The following is a 15,425-nucleotide window of genomic DNA, read 5'->3' as shown; positions in this document are numbered from 1 at the left end:
AGTCGCTCTGAAACCGATACAAAAGCAGCTGTGTCTGGTCAGTATTTAGAGTGATGCTCTATTGCAGTTTAACAGAAGCAAAGTTTGACTATTTTACACACTCCCGAATTTTGTATCAGCATTGAACTTCCTACTGCAAACTTTCCCCGGGTTTGACCATATTTTACTTTATTTTTTGTGGCATCTTAGTGTGTCCTGCTGGCGAGTTTGGGCAGAACTGCAGCCAGCTGTGTCAGTGTTCAGGGGGTCAACAGCAGTGCCATCCCGTGACGGGGGAATGCAGCTGCCTACCTGGTTACTACGGGCGACGCTGTGAGTTTCGTAAGTATTACGTTGATACTGCTGGTGAAAGACATATTGGACAAAAAGGAGAAATTTGCCTGCAGGATACGTTATTAGCTTCATGCCATTATTTAAGAGGTGTTGTTATTTTGTGACCTTTAAATACAATAAGCAACACTTCAAAATCCCCTATTCTATTTTTCTTTGATTTATCTGTTGGGTCCAGGATGTCGAGCAGGTACTTACGGGCCAAACTGCAAGTCCAGATGCAGCTGTAACAATGGGGGTCGCTGTGACTTCAGAACCGGGGCTTGCTACTGTCCTCCTGGATTCATTGGAGCTGACTGCGCCTCAAGTGAGTCCGGATGTCTTGCACCAGGTTCCATCTACTCTCTCTGCTCTTTAAAGTCATAATATGGGTTTACTGCAAGGATTAATAACCCACAAGGCCTAGGAATTTAATTTATTGATCTAACGTCTCAATTTGTAGCAGTACTGCAGTTTAAGTGATTACAATTGTGTGTGCAGGATGCCCGAGTGGCTACTATGGGAAGAACTGTGCTAAGCTGTGCTCCTGTGGTGAAGGAGGCCAGTGTCACCCTGCGAATGGGAGGTGTATCTGTGCCCCGGGTAAAATGGGACAGTCCTGCCAGCAAGGTACAGACTACATCAACTAACTGAGCAATGACAGCCTCACGATGTCACTCAGATGCGGTGCATACGATACTGAAGTAAACACAGTGATGGCAGGAGAGAGTGACACACAAGGCCGCATGGTGTTAAAACACATCGTTTAGACTGATAAGAAGTCCATATGGAGAAAGCGTACCTCAGTCATGGTGCATGGAATATTTCACATATACATATGTTCCCAGCATCGTGAGAGAGTAATTAGGTAAATTAGGTTGTAAACCTTTAAAGACAGAGAAAATAAATGAAATGCCAATGTTTTAATTCAACATTCAATCACATGATTTTTTTCACATTTGTAGTAGAGTTTTGCCACTGAACAGAATTTTAACATTTTTAACGTTGTATTATCCTGTTGTATTTTATACCTTTCATTTTTCAAACTCAAAATGAAATGTAACTTTGTGCGAAACTCGTTCATCAAAAGTCAACAATGTCTTCCTTAACCAACCAATTTACACAGCAATCAAACATGAACTGAAGATATTAAGGAGCATTTCAAACAACATGAAAGTAAAAAAATATTTCACCGACCACTGGCGTCTTTGGTTTGAACTCAGAAGTGAAGTTGTCACTTCCTCTCTCTGAAATCTATCATCTTTGAATGCCTGAGGATCTTCATTCCTTCTCAGGTGCTCACAATCAGTGACAGTGACCAGGTAATGAGCAGCTGGTCTGCTGCTGCTGCTGGTGCACTCTGGGAAGTGTAGGTCCTTGAGCAGTGTCAAATATATGGAAAAGCTCAACAATTACTTGGAGTAATAACAGAATTAAACTGTTTGTTTGAGAATTGGAGTTTCAATCGATGTTTTTGATAGAAATGTCAGTTAAGCGACATCAAATTAAAGGTCTAATCAGCTGATCTGAATCAGCCAGCAGGGTTCAACTGCACTTAGAGGTTTCCGTGGTGATGCTAACCGCTTAGAGTAGACAGGCAAGGAGAGGTGTTTAGCCAACAGACATCTCGCTCAGGCTTATCACAGTAGTCTATAACCGCATAGCCTGTTTTTGTGTGGTGAGAGAGGACTGTTGAACACAGTGATAGAAGGAATTTGTTTGTGGTAGGAAAATATTGGGAGAACAGCTACACTGAAGGTTTCCTCTGAGGTTCTTGAAAAAGTTAGTCTCACTAATCAGTCTTTCTGCTTAGAGTTTCAATTTGCCAACATTTTAGCGCCCCCCCCCCCCCCCACACACACACACACACATACACAAAAAAAAGGAAAATTGTGACCTTAACAACAAATTTAACATTGTTTTCTACCCACGCGAGCATCAGGACATTTCCATCAAAAATTCCCTGTCCCACAATGTTAGCAGAAGAGACGAGTCATTTGTTTGTCCAGCCTGTGATTCACATCCACATCAACATTTCATGGATTCCTCCTCGGCCAAGGCTCCGCCCCTCCACCAAATTTCATAAAAATTGCCTGGGCAGTTTCTTCCATAATCTTAAAAACAAAGCAGGGATTTGAGAATGATAAACACAGTTCTGATGCACTTTGATATTATAGGTTTTCAGACAATGCACTCTAGCATTTTTCAATTTGGTGACATTTTCTTGAGGCAGAAAGCATCTTTGAAATTACAAGAGGCCATTCATTCTCCAGCTTTGAGTAAAATGGCAACCAGGATCTAAAACCATTTTACTCTTCTCTTGAGCATACATAAAGTAACCAGTGAGGCTGACACGCATCAACAGGCACCAGTGGCTCTAATGAGTCCCTCAGAAAAGACTAATGGAAAGAAAGAAACAGTCAAATAGGGGTGTATTTTGAAAAAGTATTCAATGTGTATTTAAGTAACAAATTCTCCATTTCCTCAGAGATAATTGCAGACTGTTTACCCGGGAAACAGAGACACAGTTGCTCATTCCTAATCTCCCCCTTTATCAGCAATTCAGCTGGATTCCAAACGGGGCTTTCCAACATCGCTTTCACTAAACGTTCTCTTCTCTCGCCTCCTGCATGTATTTAGATGTAGCGCCACCAAGTTTCTCTTGTTGAATGTTTACAGAGACCTATAAGTAGCTCGGCCTCTGTGTTCCATGTTGCAGAATTTGGCAAAGAAGCAAATACATAAACAAGGAAATCAAAGACTTCTTCCTTATTGTTTTCCTAGGCGAAATTACCCAGAGAAACCTGATTATTCTTTTATATCAGCGCCAAATTAGACTACTTTGCCATCTCGTTAATGAACTGCTGCTGCTTAAATAAACATGCGAGTAGTTTGTTGTGTGTGTGTGTGTGTGTGTGTGTGTGTGTGTGTGTGTGTGTGTGTGTGTGTGTGTGTAAGAGACAGAGACAGATCGACAGCAGAAAGCATTCCTGATTTGTTCTGAATATTTCCCCAGCATGCCCGAGGGGGCGCTATGGCCTCCAGTGCAGAAACACCTGTAGCTGTCAGAATGAGGGTCTGTGTGATCCTGTTAATGGGACCTGCAAATGTGGACTAGGCTGGACTGGACCCTCCTGTGACACAGGTACCAGGAGGTCACAACTGAGGAGAGTCACAAAAATTGTTGAATGATGTCATAATTTTTTCCGTTTCTATAGTTAGAATTGTGTTTTTATGCATTGCTGTGCGTATGTGTGTGTGTATGTGTGTGTGTGTGTGTGTGTGTGTGTGTGTGTGTGTGTGTGTGTGTGTGTGTGTGTGTGTGTGTGTGTGTGTGTGTGTGTGTGTAGCCTGTTTACAGGGAAAATATGGGCTTGATTGTGCACAAGAGTGTCCATGCCTCAACGGTGGGACCTGCAACCGTTTTATTGGCACCTGCAGCTGCTCTGTGGGATACTACGGCCATTCATGTCAGCACAGTAAGAAAACACTCCCTCACGATATAATATGGAAGGAATCCTGGTTTAAAAGTTACCAGAGGGCCTTACTGGCACTTCTTGTGCTCCCTACTTTATTTCTTTTGGTGGATTCTGATACCTTTGACCTAATTTCAGCATCTCGTCTTTCTTCCAGGATGCCCACCTGGATTTTATGGAGTGAACTGTGCCTTTGCCTGTGACTGTGAGGCAAGGCAGACCTGTGACCATGTGACAGGACAATGTGTGTGTCCACCAGGCTACTATGGGCCTCAATGCCAAAGACGTGAGTGACACATTTCTTTATCATCCAGATGATGTGGAGCTCATATTTCAAGACTATTAATGGATTTGAAGGTGTTTGTGAAGCATCATTCCAAGTTTAAGCACATTAATGAACAGCCACCTGGATGTCCAGCTAGAATGACACTCTCAGATATGGGCATGCATGAACCTGAGACTTGCATGGGCCTGAAGTGAGTGTGTACTGACAGGAGACAGACAGGCTCATTGGTAGGTGGGCAGGCAGTTAGCCAGGTTATTTGATGAGAGACAGGTGTTTTCCGACTGCTTAATGCATTCCTGTTACATCCTTGTGCCCTCCTGCATGCTTGCGGGGCTCTCTGCCACAGTGTGAGTGCCTAAATGGCCATTTCAGCCCCAGCAGGAGGGCGGCTGAGCATCGCAGAGCAGCTGTAAGACAGCCACAGGCTTCAGACACAGGCCCGGCTGTATCTGTCTTTGCGTGTCTAGAAACGTATATGCACATTTCACCAGTGAATGTTTGCTTCACAATACGTGCATTTGTGAGTCAACTTATGCATTTATTCATGCATGTACATGTACTCACTCGAATACATAAGAGATGAAACTATATACAACACTTGCAAAGTGAAAAAAAAAAAAACGGCTAAATGGGCTAAACTGACCTTTTGGAACTTTATAGCCTTGCAGGTGATTTTGGATGCAGGTGAAAGACCAAAAAAACAGAGTGCAACCATTTTTTTTTTTCCCAGGATGTGAAGCTGGCAAATTTGGAAGCAGTTGTGAAAGGTCATGTGACTGTGCAGGTGAGGCTGCATGTGACCAGTCTACTGGACAGTGTATTTGTCCCCCAGGAAGGACAGGAGCGAGATGTGAAAAAGGTAAACTTCGCCTTGACTGAACCCAACTCTGTCCATTTATTAAGATGCTCATTGTGTACATGTTTACACGTAGTGTTGAATTGGCAAAATATTCTTTGTGTGTGTGTGTGTGTGTGTGTGTCCTCTAATCCCTCACTTTGTCTCCTGTCTTGACCTTCTCAGAGTGTGGTGGAGATCGCTTTGGCCCCGACTGTTCTCTGCCGTGCCAATGTTCCCAGGGGGCCCGCTGTGATGGGCTGACAGGACGGTGTCAGTGCCCACTCACCTGGCTCGGCCCGACTTGTAGTGAAGGTAAACACACACACACACACACACACACATGCACGCACACACACTAGCTCACGGGCAGTAAAGCTGAACCAGCTTTAGTGAAACACTGTCATGAAGTGTGTGAGGCTGAGCCCCATCACTCTGTGTCTCACCCTGTCTCTCTCAATAGCCGCTCCTGTCTCCTGACAGTTATTTTAATCTGCACCCAGCATGGAGTCGGCCTTGAGGCTGTCTTCGTTTTACCTCCTCAAAGCCAAGCACACAGGAGACCACGTACCAGTTACTTCTCTAAAAACACCAGAACATTTGCTTCTGATTTTCAAATTGTGCTGATGTCTTCTTGCTTTTTTTTTTCCTTTTCAGCACTGTTACCCCAAATCCCTCGACTGCTGAACTTTTCTGTGTCCCAAAGAAAGACACGAGCAGGCAGCAAAACCACATAACCCAAGCAGAGGTGCAAACTCTTGACTGGACAAACACAGAGCCTGGCTCGAAGATGCAGTACCTCACAGATCACTGTGGTAAAGGTGCCCTGCTAGTACGAAGTATTCTGGTGCTCAGCTGTCAGAAACTGGCACTCCATCACTGAGCCTGGAGCTCCTGATAATCAGCCAGTGGACCTGGCATGTGAGGGGTGTTTGAAGGACTCAAAACTTGCTCTGTCTGTCTTAGGATTTAAGACCCAGGGCTACACAGACGTCAAGGAAAAAAAATAGCTACATCACTTTTATTACATTATCAGCATTTTTTGAGCTGTTAAAGGTTTTTTTTGTTTTTAAATGTGTTCAAAATGACCTCCAGCCAGCATGAGGAAACTGCAGCCATGTCTGCAACAAAGTTCATGTTTGTTGATGAGGCATAAACATTGAAGCAGGAGATGTTTTATATTTAATATAGGCACAGTTACACCAGAATAATGTTGATGAATTCTTTCTTTTGCTGCACATTCGCTGTGCAAACCTCATCAAACCAGTATGAAGTTCACTTCTATCATGAGTGTCTGTCACACAAGCCAAGCTTTAATCTGTTGATATAATAGATTTTTCTTCATTTCACCAAATGTTGCGAGGCAATGACTGGCTGTTTTACTTAGTAGGGCACTCACATATCACCTTTCACAATTTTACGTTTACATAATGCATACATCTGCATTTCTACAAACATCTGTAAAGATATTCATTTTCATTTTTATTCATTTGAGCAGGTCATGCATTAACTAACTTCCTTTTTTTGTTTGGTGTGCTGGTGCAAAATATTGTAGACAGAAAAGCACATGCATTGCACTTCACAGCTGTGTTTATTGAGTTGTTGTACACAGTTTGGGAGTCCTATATAAATGATATAATTGATGTACATATTTTTGCAGCAACCTTAAACATTTATACTCAATATGTTTGTTTAATTCTTGTATCTCAGGTCAATAGCAGTTATATCAGTCATAATGTCCAGAAATCCTGGTGCTACATTCACATTTTTTATACAGAATTGATCCATTTTGATTGTACTGTCTTCCCCTTGTGGTTTTATTTCCTCAGTGGTTTTGTGTTGACGAAAACAAAGAGCTATGATCCAAATAAATTATAACAAAAATGGCTGTGGACACCTGCTTTGAACCATTACGTTTGAGTTGTGAATGCAGCGTTGCATGGTATTGATTTCTATGATCCCTGAGAGGGGTGGGGGGCGGGTGGCTAAAGGGGTTCCAGCTGTCCTACAGGGGTGTGTGTGTGTGTGTGTGTGTGTGTGTGTGTGTGTGTGTGTGTGTGTGTGTGTGTGTGTGTGTGTGTGTGTGTGTGTGTGTGTGTGTGTGTGTGCATGCTTGCATGTGTGGGCAAGCATCTCATTAGCAAGTGGAGGGTCAAGAATTAAGGCCATGCCTCCCTGACTAGTGTAAAGTGGTTGGGGGTTGTGGGGGCACCTGGTCATGCAAGGTGTCTGTGTGTACCTGCTTGTGTCTGTGTACGTGTGTATTTTTGTGTGTGCGAGTGCGTCCCTACTGCATTTTTCAAGTGCGCTGGAGCATTTTCTATCCTATCGGCTAAAGGCGGCTGTGGTGTGGCTGAGGCAGGCAGGTGCCTGGACCAAACATGCACCCAACCCAGCATCCCTGGGGTGAGTGATGGCGGGGCGGCCCACGGGTGGCGGATGGAATCACCCCCCACATCCACCTCCTGGTGTGGCTGATGGATGGGGGGCCGCTTCAGCTCGCCCTGTGTTGTGACAAGCAGCAGATGTACTCCAATAATGTTTATCGGCCAGGCCTTCATCTTCAGATGACACACACCTGTTTCCAGTCAAACAGGCCCAGAGAGGCCATCCATCCACCAGACTCTGGGTGGCCACTGCACCTCCACATATAACACAGGGTGCCACAAATTAAGAGCTGGCATGCCAAAAGATATCTAAATGGTTCCTCTGCATACGTATTGCTCTGCTGCACATCAATACAGCACTTAGATTAATAGTTCTGCAATTAAACAGAGGTCATCTGTTTCACGGTAAGATGCTCAAAGATGGAGAAGCTGATTCACACAACAATTTGGTTTCCATATAACGATCTCAGCAGTTTCAAAGAAACCTTCGTTTAATTACAAGTGAATGAACAAACATGCTCTTTGTGCAAAGAGACATTTTTGGAAGGACAAAATGGTCTTCTGTTGTACGCAGGCTGGTTATCGGGGTTAGGGGGAGAGACAGAGCAATGCAGGAAACTGGCGATGAAATAGCCCGTAAAAGGTAAGATCACATCGTGGGTACTTTTTCCTCTGTAATTAAGCATACGCCACTCTTTGCAAAGAGATTCTATCACTTCACTGCCATAGCGTCACGTCCCTGAGATAATTTCTGCCCCTCTGCGTTGAACCAGATCTCCCAAAAGGCCACAGTGTTTAAAAATCCAGCTGACAAAGCTGTCGGCTCAGATAAAAGAATGAGAGGGAATCAGTTCAACACGTCCTGCATCATTTGTTCGGTTGTTGCTTGGAAAAATAAATGTTAAATGCCAAGCCTTCAAGAAGATGTGTATCACGGAAGTGTCCCACACTCTGGTATCTGTATCTTGTAAAGGAGGCGTCTTTTGTTTAGATGGTTCAGTATTTTAGCCTGATCAAGCAGCCTGCAGTTAGAAGTTCTGCATCTTTGGTAAGTTGAATTAATCGATTTTTGTTTTATTCTATTCTATGATATATTACATGTGTAAGTGTACACAAATTTCTCCACCACTAGATGGCGTAATCTATGGAAAATAGCATCAAAACTGATTGAGGTGAGTGCACATGAATGAATCATTCATGCTAATCAACATAATAAAGTGTATATAATCAAATTGTCTTGCATTTGCATTCAAGTGTAAGTGGCTCCAGTGCCAGTCTGCCTCAAACTCAGAGCTGATAGCCTGATGGGCGGCTCTCTAATCTACTTCATGAGCAGAGAACTCAGCGGCCCGCTCCAAGTGGTTCTGCCACCACGCCTGCTCTGATTGGACTCGTCATATTAAAAACATGTGCACTGCTGCTCTGGTCTGTCCTGCTATGTTCCCTTGGAACGTGCTGTGTCCATCAATAACACTAATGACCCGTAGCCTCCATGGAGAAAAACAAACAGTGTACTGAAACCACAACTTTAAGCTCTCTAAGAGGGAGAGAAGTCAGGGATGAGGACCAGACAAGAGGAAGAAGAGAGGAGAGAGTCTGACTGGCTGGAGGTTCACTCGAGGGACAACCCAGATGGAGGCGGCGCTATATTTACTGTACACACAACAAAAAAACTTGATGATTTATGGAGTATCCAAACACACACATGCAAACACACTTCCCCTCTTGTGCCAACTAGCCCCTGTCCCTCCTTCAAGGCTACACTCCCATCCATGCCTCCTGCCCTGAAAATGTTCCCCTGGCGTCTAAATTGTCGTGGGTGCCAAGTCAATCAGTGTGAGAGCTGCCAGCTGTGATGGCCTCTCACTCTGGGGGTGTGATGTATGTTCCAGCAGGGGGAGGGGGCTGGGGGCAGGACAGTTACATGCCACGCGGGGTTGGTTGCATGGAGCAGGAGAAGAAGGAGAAGAGAGGTGGCAGCAAAGGGGCTCTAACGAGGCCTGATGGATTCTGAGGATGTGCCAGAAGCCCCATTAGCTGAGTGCAGCCCTCACTGTGCCCACCTGTCCATGCACACACACACACACACACTGTAAGGACACAGCATCTTGGGAATCCAGCCTCTTTGACGTGCACACACTCACTTCACAAAAACAGCTTGCATTGACTAATGCACTGTCTGACTTCCTCAGCTCTTTAAACACACACTCACATTCATCCCTGCCAGCCACACTTCCATACACACTGAGGCCTTTATGTGACGCCGTGGGTTAATGATGGCAATAACTCGCCCCAATGAGTTGATTAAGTGTGAGAGGATACATGGGTGCCATTGGCATGTGCTAATCAACACTGATCAAACAGGCACACACACACACACACACACACACACACACACACACACACACACACACACACACACACACACACACACACACACACACACACAAAACAGCAAAATGGTAAGCTGCCAAACTCACACCACTCCACTGCCCACAGACAATGTCATTATACACACTGCATTCTATTCATAACGTTTTGGTGTTATTTCAAGAGGCAGGGCCTTTGGACTTTTGTTCAAGTTCTTCTTGTAGATGGGTAATTTGAAATACTTCGGGGGGGTTGCAGCCACTGAATGGTGGTGGCAAAGTTCCGCTGCTGGTTAGCTCCCGATGTGTAACGCGTGTTTTTTACATGTTCTATACTCGACCATTTCCTCCTGGCTGTATTTGCTCCTAAAATGTAACAAAGCGCATCTAAGCCACAGTAAACCAGCTTGTGATATTGTTTCTACTGACAAAACGTTTTGGTCACTTGTGGGATGTTTTATATGTGAAAAATTTTCCAAACATTTGAGAATTTGTTAAATATTCAGCAGCCAGTAAAATGACCATAACTCATGTCACACCATGACAGCACAAGTCACATAACCTTAAATTGGTTAATGACATAATCGAGTCCACAAGCATGTTTTGAGCCTAGAACTAACCAGACTTGAACCATAGCGCTCACACAGCATGAAACAATTAACTTTGGAAACTGGTTTATTTCATTTTGTAAGGGGATGCACATCCTGAATTGAAATTAACCTATCATTTCATTTTGACGCAAATGTCAAAATGAGGGTGAGTTGGTCCTGGTGGGCTGGTCACTTGGAGGAACAAGAGAGCGCACACGTCCAAACTGATGGGCAGAAAAGGACAGAAATGACGCAAATGGTCTGCACACCAAACACTCCTCCCATAGAACCAAGGGTTTATTCATAACTAGCAGGCCATGTTTCAAGCACCGTTCATCATCTGACTGTGACGTGCAGAGACACGCCTTTAAACGCCTGTGGAGTCTGGGGTCTCTATGGGGTCACAGCACCTGATGGAGACTTCTGCTCAAACACCACTTGGAGGTCTTAGATGAACCGTACACAGCAGTACCCAGTTTCTGTTCACTTAGTGGTCCTCTAAAGCAGCCCGTTATTATAAGCGTTAATGTTCATTCAACAAACAGCACAGCGACTAAATATGTTGGGATGCCTTCAGTAAACGGAACAAGAAAAAGTCTCAATTCACTGTTTTGAAGGTAGCTCTCTGGCGTAGATTAGTTAGATTAACAAAGATGAGGGCGACAGGAGAATGGGTCTTAAGTATTGATGGGCAAATGCATAAGAAGCACAGTAATTACTAAAAAAATACTCTCTCTTATATGATCAGAACAGTTGAGTAGCGACGAACTGACGACGCAGAGAAAAGTGGATGTAGAACCTGAGGATAAACACTGCTGGGAAGATGAGGAGATGTCCACAAGGAGGCCAGGGGTAGAGAAACGTCAGGTTACGAGTGATAGAGTGATGTGTTTGTGCTAAAAGTGTTAGCGTCAAGGCCAAAATAGAGATGCTGCTGGTGAGATGACATCAGCCTGAAGCCGAGTCAGGGCACAAGAATGGGACAGGAGGGGCTGGCGCAGCTGTGCTAACTCGTCCTCACACATATTGCACAGCTAAGTGACCCCAGAGCTGAAGTTGTCGGTACAGAAGGATAAAATGATGCTGATCGTTCAGAGTTTGGTGCTTATGGTTTTACGTTACTATGCACACGAGCAGCTTTAAAACCTAATGACATGATATGATAACATTACCAGCTACTTGATAGAGAAAAGTGCGGCTGCTGCACAACTGTGACAAGTTCACCTCATCAAGTAGACTTCAGTGAGTCTATAATGGTACAGGTGGCGAAAGTCACACTCAGGACCATTATCACTGCCACTCTGTGCTCTGGCCTACACCATCATTGCAGCTGACCTCATCAAAGCTGGACGACCCTTGCTGACCTCATCAACAATATGTGACCCCCCATGACCTCATCAAAGGTGGACGCCCCGTTGAGCCCCGAGGGCCGACGTCAGTCCCTAAGAAAACACCCCATCCATTAGGGTGCCAAGAGACTGTAAATGTGGAGTGTCAGCGCCAGCCATCTTCACTGTCATGCCCAAGTCTCCAACCCCCCACCCCATCTACTGACTGGACAATAGAGCTGCTGAACCTTCAGCCCTCCCAGCCACAATATCCGCCCACGTCGACTGGCAGCAGTGACAGAGGGGGGTGCCGGATGGGGAGGCCTGCTGCATGGGATGGGACTCTTTTTGAGCGTTTGAGCGATGAGCCAGGTCATCACATCTACCCACCTCATCCATCATGCCCCACAAATGGACACAAATAAAGAGGACACATTCCTGCCTCCGCTCCCACTACCACATTCAAACCCACTCCAGGCTTTTCTCTCCTTCCCTCTCGAGCCAAAGCCTGCAGAGAAAAGAGGACCAGAGTTCAGACTCTCCCTCTCTTTTGGAGGCCATGGGAGTGCCAGAAGAAAGCGCCAGGTGGTTTTCTAACTTATGTGCCTTAAATCTAAGTTTGTACTGAAATGATGTGCAGCCAGGGGGACTATACAGCCTGAGGAAGTGTGAGGGAGTCGCCTGCTGCTCATTTATGCAGAGAAATAAAGAGAGAAAAGAAGACATGTCTATCCACATTGTAGTCCTTTATTTCTTAGTTGTTCCTCCCACAGTATTGAATTGAAATGCATAACAGTTACATTGTAGAAAGCATTAAAACAAAGTACCTCAACTTGCTGATTACTTTTTAAAATCGATTATAAACAAAACAACAAAAAAAATCGTGTCCCTCAAAACGGGAGAATAAATGAAAGCAATCTGTTATTTATCATAAGTTTGGCACAAGGGTTTAACATGAACTGAACGTCACACAAGCTTGCAGACAACCGTAGAAAATGTCAGATACAGATCTTTCCAGACCAATCATGCGCTTCTGAAGAAATGATACCTGGCTTTTTTTTTTTTATTACATCATTCTTTATAGTGTTTTTCAAATTTTTTACAATTGAAATTTTAAATTGTCATAGAAAAAAAAACCCTAATAACTATTCATCAACCAGTTTCATTAGAAGAATAAGGAGTGAATTGTATGTTTAATACTATCCGGCACTCAAATGTAATCTACAAACCCCATGGAACTCTGGGATAGGCCTGGTGAGGAATCTCCCCTTCACCTGGGCTAGGAGCAGTGCTATTCAGTAAACAAACTACAGTTTGCCAAGAAATAAATACAATTCTCAACATACAACAGCAAATAACAACAACAACACCAAAAAAAAAAAAGAAAAAGAAAAAGAAAATCATGATTGTCTAAAAATGAAAGACACACGAGCATGGAGTAGCTAACAACTAGCATTCAGGCTATTTAGTGGTATTGTCGGCTGACTAGGATGGAATTTTGAAAAAAAGACATATGCCCTTTACAGAACAACGAATAATTTCAGCACTGACTACTTCAGTAAAAAAAAAAAAAACACAAACAAAAACGAACAAAAAAACAAACAGAAAAACACTGTGTTTTCTTCTCTTCCACTAAAAAGACAATCTATTTATATCCTTTCACAGATAGCGCAGGCGGGCAGGATGGAGTGCAGTGGAAACAGTTGGTAGACACTTGTGTACAGTGCTATGATTGTGCAGACACACGCAGCGATGACAATGTAGATGGAAACAGGCCGGATCTCAGTACAGTAATGACTTATTTAGTTTGCTTTTCGATGACTTCAGAGATATGAAAGCACTGCTAGCTCGGTCATTACAAGGAGCGCTTTTCATCTGAACCAAGGTTGCAAACCCACCCTTCATTTTCATCAAGTATGAATTCAAGAGAAACACCTCTGGGGGTTTAATGGAATTCTTTTAATTCATTTTTGACAGGGGGTCGTATGCTTTATGCACAGTTACTGGGCTGAAACCAGCTGTCTTAAAGACACAACCAAACTCTCAGCATCACCTTGTGCTGGGAAATAAATGCAGTCCAGCAATGATACATCAGCACATCTTCCATGTCCACCAGCTGCCTTTGCTGTGCAAAACATAGAAATTCAACAGAATAAATACAGCTATTATTACTTAAGCACTATTATTTTCACCACAATCATTGCCATCATCCTGGTTGGTGTTATCATAGGACGTCAATTTTAAGGTCTCCGAGGGACATTTTGCTCTTTATCTGTTGGAGGTTCTCTTGGGCTGGGCTCTGCATGGACAGTGGCCCTGCTCTGTGTGTAAGACGCTCCGCTTAGCAGTCAGATGGGCCGTGGTTCTGCTCAGCAGTCTCTCTGTAGACGATGAGGGGCAGACAGCCCCCGCAATGGGCTCCCAGTGCCATCGGTCAGGGTAGGGGGTTGAAAGGTGACAGGGAAAGGGCAAAGGGGCATCATCATACATGGCTGAGGGACTGGATGGCGCTGGATTCAGCTGCAGCCCGTGCCAGACTGTGCCACATAGTGGCCGGGGTGTGGGTGGTTGGGTGGAGAGAGTCCTTTTCAGCCAGAGACAGCATCATGGCATATGCCTGAGGGGGAGGATTATATTTAGCTACAACGTGTTTCAGCACATCCATAAGCGTGCGTGCATGCTGACTGTACATGTGTCTGTTACCTGAGACTTGGACTTCCTAAAGAGGGGCTGTTTGACTGAATCGCTCAGGGAAGGGGAGCCAAACGATCTGTCATCCTCATCACCGTCTCCGTCACTCAGCTCGCTCTCTTCCAGCTTGCGTATGTCTGAAAAGTGCCGAATGTGGTCCAAAGCTGAGTAGCCACCCTGCTCCTCCTCATCTTTATACCTGGAGGTCAAATAAGTCTCAGTGAGGCAATTTCAAAATGTCATCATTGACAAAATATGAAATCCTTTCCAAGACGAACTTACCTCCTGGGAGAGATTTTGCAGTTCAGGTTCAACTCGTTTGACTCGCTAAAGTCCATCTCGTCTTGTATGATGTCATCACTAATATTGCTCGGAAGTATCTCGCCTTCCGGTTTACTAGGGGTGTTGTTAGGTTCCTCCCCCTCTTCTTCATCAGCACCAAGCTCTTCCACTTCCTCATCCTCCAGGTCACGTGACCCATGGCTGGCCATCAGCGGTTTCTCCTCTTCAAATGGGCCGCCATTTAACCTGTGGAGAAGGAACATGTGTTAGTGTGTTCCTTCTCCACTTCAATGTGTAAAGAGAGTTTAAACAACGAATTAGTGAGATATTGTTTTAGTAAATCAGTGCGACGAGGATAAAGAAACTGCGTGCCTCTTTAAAATGCTTAGCTGAAAAGTTTTCATTCTTTTGTCTTCTGTTTTCCTCTTTTGTCTGAATTTTTTTGCAAGTATTCTTTCTCTACATATCCAAAACAATGGAACATATTGGTATAGGGACTGAGAGAGCAGTGACTGTAAGGCAGGACATGGCAGCTGGGATAAAACAAAGCCGGAATCCCGTTTGTCATCGAGGCTCTGGGGCCCCTTTGGGCACAGCAGCACCGGACTGATCGTTGCAGCACTTAACTGGAGTGCTCTGCCTCTCTCCTTGTTTATTTTCTCTACTATCTCGTATTCATCTAATAGGCAAAATATTTAGCTGACAGCCCCATTTGCTGGGAGAGTTATGAGAGCGTTGCCAACCGGCTCATTCCTCTATCCCTGTGGAGTGAAAGAGGGCCAGCTATCCAAACTGCCTGAGTCTTAATTTTTCCCTCTGTCTCAGCGCCACAGGAAACCACCATTTGGTAAATCATCTGGAACCACATTAAG

At 44.4% G+C, this 15,425-nt stretch overlaps 2 protein-coding genes across 7 annotated transcripts in view; one reads left to right on the top strand and one right to left on the bottom strand.

Annotated features, from left to right (window-relative positions):
- The window catches only part of egfem1 (EGF-like and EMI domain containing 1), a 51,462-nt gene extending 44,734 nt beyond the window's left edge, over positions 1-6,728 (top strand). The window contains exons 30-38 of the mRNA XM_086215627.1: positions 190-321; positions 509-637; positions 811-939; positions 3,326-3,454; positions 3,660-3,788; positions 3,943-4,071; positions 4,802-4,930; positions 5,093-5,221; positions 5,564-6,728. Coding sequence (XP_086071753.1) covers positions 190-321; positions 509-637; positions 811-939; positions 3,326-3,454; positions 3,660-3,788; positions 3,943-4,071; positions 4,802-4,930; positions 5,093-5,221; positions 5,564-5,643 — 1,115 coding nt within the window. The 3' untranslated portion in view covers positions 5,644-6,728. The remainder of the gene's footprint in view (positions 1-189; positions 322-508; positions 638-810; positions 940-3,325; positions 3,455-3,659; positions 3,789-3,942; positions 4,072-4,801; positions 4,931-5,092; positions 5,222-5,563) is intronic.
- Positions 6,729-12,314: 5,586 nt separating this feature from the next.
- The window catches only part of mecom (MDS1 and EVI1 complex locus), a 133,701-nt gene continuing 130,590 nt past the window's right edge, over positions 12,315-15,425 (bottom strand). For all 6 annotated transcript variants that reach the window (XM_086215616.1, XM_086215617.1, XM_086215618.1 and 3 more), the window contains 3 exons: positions 14,554-14,799; positions 14,284-14,470; positions 12,315-14,197 (listed from right to left, as the gene is read on the bottom strand). In XM_086215616.1, the coding sequence (XP_086071742.1) occupies positions 14,063-14,197; positions 14,284-14,470; positions 14,554-14,799 (568 nt within the window). In that variant the 3' untranslated portion in view covers positions 12,315-14,062. The remainder of the gene's footprint in view (positions 14,198-14,283; positions 14,471-14,553; positions 14,800-15,425) is intronic.

The sequence above is a fragment of the Aulostomus chinensis genome, chromosome 10 (genome assembly GCF_037954235.1).
Source record: "Aulostomus chinensis isolate RoL2024-O1b breed Wild chromosome 10, RoL_Achi_v1.0, whole genome shotgun sequence".
Taxonomy (NCBI): domain Eukaryota; kingdom Metazoa; phylum Chordata; class Actinopteri; order Syngnathiformes; family Aulostomidae; genus Aulostomus; species Aulostomus chinensis.
This window is presented reverse-complemented; position numbering and strand designations above follow the sequence as displayed.